At 43.9% G+C, this 11,977-nt stretch overlaps 1 protein-coding gene across 1 annotated transcript in view; it reads right to left on the bottom strand.

Annotated features, from left to right (window-relative positions):
* Positions 1-838: 838 nt before the first annotated feature.
* The window catches only part of LOC144587227 (uncharacterized), a 31,533-nt gene continuing 20,394 nt past the window's right edge, over positions 839-11,977 (bottom strand). Inside the window, exon 4 of the mRNA XM_078387141.1 lies at positions 839-6,212. Coding sequence (XP_078243267.1) covers positions 4,341-6,008 — 1,668 coding nt within the window. The 5' untranslated portion in view covers positions 6,009-6,212 and the 3' untranslated portion in view covers positions 839-4,340. The remainder of the gene's footprint in view (positions 6,213-11,977) is intronic.

The following is an 11,977-nucleotide window of genomic DNA, read 5'->3' as shown; positions in this document are numbered from 1 at the left end:
GGGGGGATCTGCTGCTTGGGTAACAGCCTATCCTCCATATTACCTTATCCGGGCTTCATGCTCTGGAGAGGACACTCCTCGATTCAGAGCATGTTACCATAGTCTTTTGAGACTGAAGGATGCCTATGATGATGGAAGGAGAGATGTGTCAGTTCTCTGTCAAACTTGGTCATAAGCACCCATTGTGAGGTGTACGTTTGTGTGTGTGTTTTTGGCACATGCCCATGGTGAGCAGCAGTATGCCCAAACAGATGCACTTATCCAGATGTCTTAATTATGTGAGTAGTAGTTGTGATAATAGGCAGTAGGGAGACGACTGTGGAAGAAATCCTCATCAGATCCCACTGTCCTGGCATTCATTCATTCATTCATTCATTCATTCATTCATTCATTCATTCATCATTAGGACGTAGAACCTGTTGTTAATTTACTTGAATCCCACCACTGTTTATAAGGCTTTACCCTCAAAAATAATAATAGTAATTGAGTTTTAAAGAGGGTACCAATGGATCTGTATTCTCTATTTTATATTTATTTTGTTGTTTATTCTTTCCAGTGGAGGCCAGGACAAAATTGAATGAGCTCCTTAAGCCTTATCAGGACCTCTGAATAAACCTCTTTCTACATTCCATGTACTTATGTGCTTTCTCCCCAGTGTGAGTCCTTTAATGTAACCTAAGGCGACCACTCTGACTAAAGCTCTTTCCACATTCCATGTGTCGCGACTGCCACCTCCTCCTACGTCACCACAAGAGATGACAGGTCACGATCCTTCACACACACATACACAACTTCGCTGCCACCAACCACACATAAACCTGACACTTCAGACTTAGTATGGATTTCAAAATAAAAATGATGATTTATTGAATACAAAATTAAAATGGAAATCACTGAGTAAAAGAATCACTTGTCACACTATATTTCTCAGACCTTAACCCTGCACAGTTCTTTGTTCCTTAACACTCAATTACCTAACCTATATCTAACCCTGTCTACAGATCTCCTTTCAAGCCCTCTCTCAGCCCTCTATCTATCTACCCCCCACTCCTCTTTTCACTTCACCCTTATATACAAAAACTCCACCCCTTTAAGACCCACCTCCTGCCCTGCCATAGGCCAGGAAACTCCAGCCTTAGCCAAAACAGGCAGGTGACATCATGGCACACGTCACACCATGCTTTTATAAGCTTTCTGTCATGGATTTGGTGACAGGAAAATCGCAGAGTTATTGAACACACAAGTTCTTCTTTTGCAAGGTATTTACAGGCAGGCATCACATTAGCATGGCAGGAACTCTTTACACAAATGGACATAGTGGATAGCAGCAAATGGTGAAGAAAGAAGAGAATGATGCAAATACACGGATCACTTATATACATATACATGGCGTCTCTAGTCCAATCAGAAGACACATGATCTGATCTTCTGCACCTGGTGTCTTCTTATTTCCAGACATTGCATCATCTTCAGAGTGACTCAGCATACTGACATCTGTGCACAATGGCAGCTTGTGAGGGTCCGCTATTCTTCACCTCCCCCGTCCCAAATAAAGCTGTAGACGCATTTGAACCAAACCATTTGTCTTCTTTATTTAACTGGGGTAAAGGGATGGAAATGTCAATCAAGTTGGGAACAAACTTCTCCTGCTGAAGTAATGGTTCATACAGGGGCACCCAATCTTCGTCGAATGGGTTACTTGACTTCGACGCCCATGGACCGGCCTGAAGCTGTGAGGGTTCTTCGGGATCGAAGTCTTCACGCTCCATCGTTAATAATGGGGTCGTCTCTTCGAACCCTGCATATCCCCAGGGTATGGAGGTCTCTGCCCCGGTGTGTTCCCAAGGTCCGGATAGTACCCCAGTCTCTTCAATTCCTCCAGATGCCATCTGGTCTTCTCCTCTTTCTCTCTCTCTACTCTTTTCTTCTCCTCTACTAACCTCCTACACCACTCCCGGGTCTCTCTCTCTCCCCAATAAGAGGGGCGGACCCTAGCCTCATTCCTCCTTCTCTCTTCTGCCTCCTGTTTAGTAAGACAGACCTGTTCCCATTTACCCGACCAGGGGTCTTGGATGGACACCCATTCCCATCCACCTTCTTCCCCTGCTCGTCGGTGACTGACTTCCCCTGCCGCTCCCTCCTCAGGATCCTTCCTCCCCTTTCCCGCCCAAACCAGAGGAGTCTGGGTAGCTATATTTAACCCCTTCAGCCCCTTTTCCAAGTCCACTGTATCAACGGACTGGTGTAGCATCCGGGGTGGGAACGGCTTGGGGGCTGTCTGAGTGCCCACGGAGGCTTTTGGGCGAGACGGCACTCCCAGCATCACCTCACGACCCGGATCACGGGTGTCACACAGTTCTTATTCAGGTTCAGGCCTACAAAATATCTATATTCTGACACCCCTCCTAATTTTTTATGCCTGAACATAACACATTCCCAATTCTTTTACACATTTCTCGTGTTTCTGTGTACTCAAAGGCTTAGTCAATATGTCAGCTATGTTGTTTTCAGTTTGGCAATACTCTAATTCAATCAATTTCTCTTTTATTGCCTCTCTTACATTATGATATTTGATATCAACATGTTTACTTCTATTTTTCACTCTTTCTGTTTCAGCCATGTGTATACATGTAGTATTGTCTTCCATCACTTTTATTGCACCCCTTGTTTTAATTTTTAAATCTTTTGCTAACTATTTGTACCATGTCAACTCAGAACACAATTCTGACAAAGCGGCAAATTCTGCTTCCGAAGTTGAAGTTGCTACGGAACTTTGTTTCCTGGATTAACATCCAACTATATTGTTTCCAAATTTTATTACAAATCCAGTCATGGATTTTCTGTCTGACTCATCATTGGTCCAATCACTATTTACATAGGCAGTTTTAAATCTTTTGATGGCTTCAATATCAAATGGTAGTTATATGTTCCTTTTAAATATCTGAAAATTCTTTTTACCCCTTGCCAGTGCTTTTCACTTGGTTTGGCTATATACCTACTTAGAATGTTAACTGAAGCTGTTATGTCTGGATGTGTCCAGTTTGCTAAATACATTAAGCTTCCAATGGCTGAATGGTATAACTCTTGGTTTTCGAAATCTTTACTGTTCTCATCTTCCTTTTGAAAGTCTATTGTCATGGGAGTATGTGACACCCGTTCCCTGGGTCGTGAGGTGATGTTAGGAGTGCCGTCTCGCCCTAGAGCCTCCGTGGGCACCCAGACCGCACCCAAGCCATTTCCACCCCGGATGCTACACCAGGCAGTGGATACCGTTGATTTAGAACGGGGCATGAAGGGGTTAAGCATAGCGACCCAGACTCCTCTGGTCTGGGCGGGAAGGGGGGCGAAAGATCCAGAAGAGGGAGCTGTAGGAGAGGTCAGTCAGCGACAGGCGGGGAAAGAAGGCGAATGGGAGTGGGTCTCGATCCAAGACCCCTGGTCGGGCAAGTGGGAACAGGTGTGTATGACAAAGCAAGAAGCAGAGGAGAGAAGGAGGAATGAGGCTCGGGTCCGTCCCTCTTACTGGGGAGAAAGAGAGACCCGTGAGTGGCGGCGAAAGTTAGTTGAGGAGAAGAAACGGGTAGAAAGGGAGAGAGAGGAAAAGACCCGATGGCATCTGGAGGAGCTGAGGAGGCTAGGGTATTGCCTGGACCCTGGGAGCACCTCGGGGCAACAACAACCTCACCCTGGGGATATGCAGGGCTCGAGGAGACAACCCCATTACTGACGATGGAGAGAGACGACTTCGAACCCGAAGAACCCTCCCAGGTTCAGGCCGGTCCATGGGCATCGAAGTCCAGTAACCCTTTTGACGAAGATTGGGTGCCCCTGTATGAACCGTTACTTCAACAGGAGAAGTTTATCCCCAACCTGATTGACGTTTCTATCCCATTGCCACAGTTAAATAAAGAAGACAAATTGTTTTGTTCAAATGCGTCTGCGGCTTTATTTGGGATGGGGGAGGCGAAGAATAACGGACCCTCACAGAGTACTCACACATTTACATTCTCCCATGCAGTACTTTTCCAACATTTGTTTCATTTTTAACTCTTGACTCAATTCAAGCCCTTGTTTTGTTCTCTGTATTTGTACCGCTAGGTAATTTTGTATTGGTCCTAGACTTTTTAATTTAAATTCCTTTTTTAACTGTTTTTCAAACTGTTCTATTTGGCTCTGACTCTTTGCCATGAAACAAATATCATCAACATATGCTAACAGTATGTTTAAGTCATTCCCATTTTTCTTGGTATATAGACAAGGATACTCCAGTTTTACCAATACTCGGTGCAAACAATCATTCCAATTCTTAGCCAATTGTCTTAAACCATAAATGGCTTTGTTTAACCTATACACTTCATATCCTGGTGCCTTGCCATGGATAGTTCCTCTTTCAGGTCTGCATTCAAATATGCATTCAAATGTGGTTTCTCCCCAGTGTGAATCCTTTGACGTAACCTAAGGTCACCACTGCGACTAAAGCTCTCTCCACATTCCATGCATTTATATGGTTTCTCCCCAGTGTGGGTCCTTTGATCTACCCTAAGCTGACCATTCTGACAAAAGCTCTTTCCACATTCCATGCATTTATGTGGTTTCTCCCTAGTGTGAATCCTTTGATGTAACTTAAGGTTACAACTCTGACTAAAGCTCTTTCCACATTCCATGCATTTATGTGGTTTCTCCCCAGTGTGGATCCTTTGATGTAACCTAAGGCTGCCACTGCAACTAAAGGTCTTTCCACACTCCATGCATTTATGTGGTTTCTCCCCAGTGTGTATCCTTTGGTGTAACCTAAGGTCACCACTGTGACTAAAACTCTTTCCACACTCCATGCATTTATGGGGTTTCTCCCCAGTGTGGATCCTTTGGTGTAACCTAAGCTGACTATTCTGACAAAATCTCTTTCCACATTCCATGCATTTATGTGGTTTCTCCCCAGTATGGGTCCTTTGATGTACCCTAAGCTGACCACTCTGACTAAAGCTCTTTCCACATTCCATGCATTTCTGTGGTTTCTCCCCAGTGTGGGTCCTTTGATGTACCCTAAGCTGACCACTCTGACTAAAGCTCTTTCCACATTCCATGCATTTATATGGTTTCTCCCCAGTGTGGATCCTTAGATGTAATCTAAGGGCGTCACTGCGACTAAAGCTCTTTCCACATTCCATGCATTTGTGTGGTTTCTCCCCAGTGTGAATCCTTTGATGTGACTTAAGGTTACAACTCCGACTAAAGCTCTTTCCACATTCCATGCATTTATGTGGTTTCTCCCCAATGTGGATCCTTTGATGTAACCTAAAGTCACCACTGTGACTAAAGCTCTTTCCACACTCCATGCATTTATGTGGTTTCTCCCCAGTGTGCATCCTTTGATGTAACTTAAGGTTACAACTCCGACTAAAGCTCTTTCCACATTCCATGCATTTATGTGGTTTCTCCCCAGTGTGGGTCCTTTGATGTAACCCAAGGTCACCACTGCGACTAAAGCTCTTTCCACATTCCATGCATTTATATGGTTTCTCCCCAATGTGGATCCCTTGATGTAACCTAAGGTCACCACTGCTACTAAAGCTCTTTCCGCATTCCATGCATTTATGTGGTTTCTCCCCAGTGTGGATCCTTTGATGTAATCTAAGGGCATCACTGCGACTAAAGCTCTTTCTGCATTCCATGCATTCATGTGGTTTCTCCCCAGTATGGATCCTATGATGTATCCTAAGCTGACCATTCTGAGAAAAGCTCTTTCCACATTCCATGCATTTATATGGTTTCTCCCCAGTGTGGGTCCTTTGATGTACCCTAAGCTGACCATTCTGACAAAAGCTCTTTCCACATTCCATGCATATATGTGGTTTCTCCCCAGTGTGAATCCTTTGATGTAACTTAAGTTTACAACTCCGACTAAAGCTCTTTCCACATTCCGTGCATTTATGTGGTTTCTCCCGAGTGTGAGTTCTTTGATGTGAACACAGACTTCTTCTCCCACTGACACTCTTTTCACATTCCATGTTTTTGTATGATTTCTCCCCCGGATGAGTTCTTTAAACTGAACTAGCAGCACTGCTCTGAAGCTATCTCCACAGTTCTGGTGTTTAAGCTGTTTCTCCTCTGGCTCATTGGTTTTTCTAAGCTTTTCTTCCTGGCTTCACACTTGACTCTTTTCTGGGCCAGAAGAAGTGGCTCTGTATAATTCTGGCCATTGAATTTGTTACCTGATAAGGCAAAAAAGAAGATGTCTTGAGAATGTAGCACAGAGCGTAATCTCCTGAAGGCTTTACTGGCAACAGTTGAAAAATTTGACACACAGTGGGCTCTCTACTTACGAACGTAATCCGTTCCGGAAGGAAGTTTGTAAGTTGATAAGTTTGTCAGCCGAATCAGCATTTCCCATAGGAATGCATTGAAAACCATTTAATCCATTCCGGCTGTTTTTGGTTCTTAAGTCGAGCAGCGGTTTGTAACTCGAATCATTAGTTCCCAAAGGAACTAATGCAGAACTGCTTAATCCATTCCTACCATTAGGGGCAGAATTTTTTCTTTTTTTCCCCTTTTTTTCCTTTTTACCTAAGATGACTTAGGTTAAAAAAAAGGAATGGAAAAAGGGAGGGAAGGAGGGAGACACCTTTTCAACAGAACTCCTTGAAAAGCACGTTTTCAGCCAAGACAAGACAAGCATCTTTTTTGGGGGGGGGGGAGGGACAGCAAATGCGAGAGGGAACAAGCACCTTTCAGACAACTGAACACCTTGAAAAACACTCCTCAGCACAAAGAGAGACATGGCTCTGAACTCCATTTTTAACCTGCTTGCAAGCAAGCTTTCTTCCCAACAGAATTCCTCAGCACAAAAAGAGACATGGCTCAGAACTCCATTTATCACTTGCTTTCAAGCAAGCGTTCTTCCCAACAGAATTCCTCATCTCAAAGAGAGATATGGCTCTGAACTCCATTTATCACTTGCTTCCAAGCAAGCTTTCTTCCCAGCAGAATTCCAGGAAGACCCATGTCTCATTTGGAAAAGCAAGCCGGGCGGCCAGGGAGAAATTGGCTCCCTCCTTCCACCCGATGCTGAGTCCCCTTCGTGACAGCTGAGCTCAACCCAGCACAAAGGGGACTCAGCATCGGGTGAAAGGAGGGAGCCGATTTCTCCCCGGGCCATCCGGCTTGCTTCCGAAACCAAAAATGCAGGGAGAAAGGAAGGGGGAGTTCGAACTTCCGGCCCTTTCTCCCTGCCTTTTTGGCTTCTGAGGTTTCAAAGCGCTCCCTCCGACATCAGAAGAAGCCTTTTGAAACCTTCAAAGGCAGGGAGGAAGGACAGGAAATTTGAATTTCCCGCCCTTTCTCCCTGCCTTTTGGGTTCGTAACATGATCTGCGTTCGCAAGTAGAGTCTGCTACTTGCGATGAGATCGGGTTCGTAACCCAAAACGTTCGCAACTAGGGCTGTTGTAAGTCGAGGGCCCACTGTATTGTGAAAACAGCATGGACTCCCCAAAGAGACAGTGATGGGAAAATATAGTTGATTAATATTAACCACTATCTGAAATAATATTAATCATGGGCCATCAAGTCAATTCTGACTGATGGCAACCCTTTTTTCGGGGGTTTCTAGGTAGAAAATATTCAAAAGTCATTCCCCATTCCCTGTTTCTGGGACCGTGCAGTTTCCCGGAGGCTACACAGGCTGACCTTACCCGTGGGATACACAGCAGGGGTCCTCTAGTTCTGCAACCAGATATTTAAACCACTGACCTATTCAGCCAGCTTACTCAGAAATACAAGGAGCGAGTTTGATTAGAATTGAGGTTTTAGTGGAAAAGTTCCATGGTTTACTTGAAAATTTCCTCCACTGTACAGTACTAATTTAAAGGCATTGCAAGTCCATAAATGTATTGAACCCATGAAAAGAGAAAGGGAAGAATTGGAAAACCTGGAATAATAAAAAGCCACTGTTGGCTCACATTTAGCTTGCGATCTACAACAATTCCAACATTCCTCTCACTCGAACTTTTTCTGAGCGATGTATCCCCCATCTTGTAACTGTGCAGCTTGGTTTCTTTTTCCAAGGTGCAGGACTTTGCACTTGACCGTGGCCAAGTAGGATCTTGCCAAAAAGAGAGGGAAAACATTATTAAATGCAGCAGTGAGGGTTTATCAGTTATGGTTTTTTTTTTAGGAAAATAGTAGTCTGAGGATTTGTTACTATTGGGTGTTGCTTTGCTGGGGTATGTCATCAGAGTATGGGACCAAATGGAGATGTGATGCTAAAAGGAAATGGTTTAAAGTCTTGATAAATAAATAGAACTGACATGGAAGATTTTTGGAGAGAATTGAAAGGAGATGTAAAGAAGTTTACTTCGCAAATACAAGTTTACTTTTTATTCATCAGCATATAAAAGTTATTTTAGGATAGATTATATATAGTTGCATCCAGTGATTGTGATTTAGAGTTTGTAAGAGAGACGTAGGGTTCTTAAAAGTAGCAGATCACGCATTGGTAAACATGGATTTTAAGGATCTCATAGGCATCCATCCATGGTACTCTGGATTGAGGAGTGTCCTCTCCAGAGCATTAAGCCTGGGTAAAGTAATATGGAGGATAGGCTGTTACCCAAGCAGCAAACCCCTCCTCTCCACATTGCTGAAATGGTCCACTGGAAAGGCAAGAGCCAATACAACTGGTTCCAGCAATGTCACAGGAGTTGGCAGAGTGAAACGAACTGCCTTCGGGATTCCAGCTCCGGATTTTGCCTCTAGGTTAACTCCTGAAGCCTTTTCCATGAGTAGATATAGCCACAAGGCAGTGGAGGTTTGAAATTGGAGTTTTCCTTCTCCTAGATGGGTTGTGTTCCATACCTGACGAGCCCCACCTACCTGGCCTGCTCTTTAATAATTTTAAGGGTACATGTTGTGATGATTTGTGTTTTGCCAACATGGACTAATGGATTACAACTGGATTTTACCTTACCTGTTGGACTATGGACTGTGAAGTCTCAGGATACGTAAGAATGACTACGCTTATGCATTATCCTAGTTTAGAATGCATTTCTTGTTTTATTTTTATAGCTGGAGTGGTGGGGGTGATCTGAAATGCTTTACTATAATCTGAATTTTTTTCTGAACCATATGTCTTAATAAAGCAGTAATGTTTTGGAATTGCATGCATTGGTTTCTTGAACAGACTAACCTATCTAATTGGCCATGTGTATTTGCTACCATATAGAGCCCAGATTTGCCTGAGTGTAAACTCATGGATTGTCTGTGTTTCTTGTTTTTACTTAACATAGGGGATGGACTTGAGGAAGGAAAATTAGTGCAGGGCCTGACTGAGATCTAGGGCTCGTCTTAGCTCATAAGGACTGACTAATTTTCTGGAATCTCTCCTTCTCCGGCTTCCCCTTAATCTCCTTGGAGATGGGGGATTGCTTACACATGTGACTATAAAGAAGCTAGGAGGTGGAGGTTACATACAGGAACTTTATGTCAAAATATTCATATAGTTAGGGTCACTGAGAAAGACAGTAAATTATCCATAGGGAAGCCAGAGAAACAAACTGCGTGTAGGTCAGCCAATCCCCTGAAACTGATTCACTGGGAAAGTCTGAGGCTGCAGTAGCTATGGGCAGGCGCCTGGGATTGTAGTGGCTGACATTGGTATAAAAGGTAGGAGGTAGGAGCATTTGTTGCTGTACGTTTCCTGAAGGGTGATCAGGCTGATCGTGAGATCGTAACAAAGGGCTTTAGGATGAAACCAATAAAGAAAGATTTGAAAGACTGGTAATGCACAATTAACAGATTTTGAAATGGTGATGAAAAAGCAAGGATTAATAAAAAGTAGTGGTATTAATATCAGAAACTAGGAGAAACCAACATGAATTTGACCCAACTCCGGGCGGCAGTGGAAGACAGGATGGCCTGGTGTGCTCTGGTCCATGGGGTCACGAAGAGTTGGACATGACTAAACAACAAGATCAGGAGAATTAGGTTTGCCAAGGAGAAGGGAACTAGCACCTCATGAGATTTGGAGACTCGCCCTCTCTAAATAGCATTGGCCTTTTTTGCAGCCACATCACACTGTTGGCTTGTGACGTGAGACAATTTCAAGGTCCTTCTCGCTCCTAATACTGCTGAGCCAGGTATCCCCCGTCTTGTAACGGTGTGAAATAGTACGGGAAACCATGGAACCTGGAGACACTCCAGCGGCCAAGAGGTCAAGGAGTGGAAGCAGGAGTCCCCCACCAGCACCACTTCCGTTCTCAGAGCGACATCCCACAACTGGAAATCCCAGAAGCTGACAGTCCACTGCTTCTCTCCCAAACCCAAGGCAAAGGTCAGGGCTGTTTTTCAGCAAGTGTGGATGTCAGGGACCAGAAGAGAGGGTGTTCTGTGCAGACCATCTTCACAGCTCCAAGTCCTGCTGGCAATATTCAGGCCGCCCTTTCCTATGGGGAGCCTGGCAAATTTTTCTCCTGCTGGCAACACATTGGAACTTTTTTTAAAAATTGCGGCTACAGAAGTACAATATCCCACATTCAGACAGTCATGTTATATAAACTAAGCCAAATAAAACAGGACCTGAATTTTACAGCCATGAACACAGAGCACAGAGACCACATACAAAGTGTCAGCAGGTGTGCCCAACAAGGACACAGGAATACACATCTTAAGGATGACGATGATGTCAGGCCTCTGACAACTGACTGGACACTGTGGGATACTCTTTATGGATACTGGGTCATGATTTCTTTCTCTTGGCTAATGTAGAGAGTTGTGGACTGTTATGCCGTTGCTGCTGTATATAAATGGCAAGAGACTTAGTTGCTAGGAGTCTAGTGCCTCTGCCTGATTTTTCTTGACTGCTGGGACTGGAACAAGGAGCTTCAGAAACAGGCACTGCTAAAAAAAAACTGTGCCACTCTGATTTAACCACTACTGAGGCTGATGAAGAGTTCTGGAGGTCTCCAAAGCTTACACAACAGGCTGGAATTTCACAGGTGGCCCTAATGAAGGAAAACTAACCCACCTGGCCACCAACCCCCATGTGCAGAGAACAGACCTCCTCGCTCTTTGCTTTTTCATTTACTTTTTTCCCAAGCACACGGGGTAAAGATGACTTGGAATTTACAAGATGTATTTAAAATGAATTTGGATAGGTTGAGGAACAAGATAAGTCAAAAGATTTGTTGTTGTTGTTTAGTCGTTTAGTCGTGTCCAACTCTTCGTGACCCCATGGACCAGAGCACGCCAGGCCCTCCTGTCTTCCACTGACTCCCAGAGTTGGGTCAAATTCATGCTGTATTTTTCTATTTATGACACCTTTGGAGTCCCTGTGGCTTCTGAACCTGCAATCTCCACCTCCGGTGAGGTGTGTCCCAATCGATTTGTAGAGCATCAGCTGACATCAGTTCCATCAGACTCATGATTGGAGCAAGCTAAGTCCCCTGACTGTAGGAAGCAAAGCCTAGTGATTGAAGGAAGCCTGTTTACAGAGGCAACACACAGGCCCCTTTTTTTCTTTCCATGCTCTCACCTTATTTCCGTGTAACCAGCATGCTGTGGAAAAAGTACCATCTTATACACGGAAAACTATGGCATGTAAGGAAGTTGGTGATATTAAGGGGATTATTAAGTCCACCAATCTCCCCTCTGACAAAAGTGGTTGAGAAATTCTCCAGAAAATGTTAAATGGGTTTATAAAAGATTGGATGAAACAGATACAAGATAGCAAGCAAACAGGAAAGATAGTGGGAGAAGAGAGGATGTCATCACTAAACATAGTTCAATTAGAAAAATGGGCAAAGAATAGAAAAGAAAGGAAGGAGAAGGCAGAAAAATTAGGAAAACTGAGGAGACAATTGAAAAAAGACTGAAGTTAGAAGCAAAGAAAAACAGAAAGGAGATCATACATGAAATAACTTGCATCTTAGTTTATTTTCCTTCTGTCATTTTTCCCCTCAATACTGAAGAGGTCCATCGGATCCT

This window comes from Pogona vitticeps, chromosome 2 (assembly GCF_051106095.1).
Source record: "Pogona vitticeps strain Pit_001003342236 chromosome 2, PviZW2.1, whole genome shotgun sequence".
NCBI classification, from domain to species: Eukaryota; Metazoa; Chordata; class Lepidosauria; order Squamata; family Agamidae; genus Pogona; species Pogona vitticeps.
This window is presented reverse-complemented; position numbering and strand designations above follow the sequence as displayed.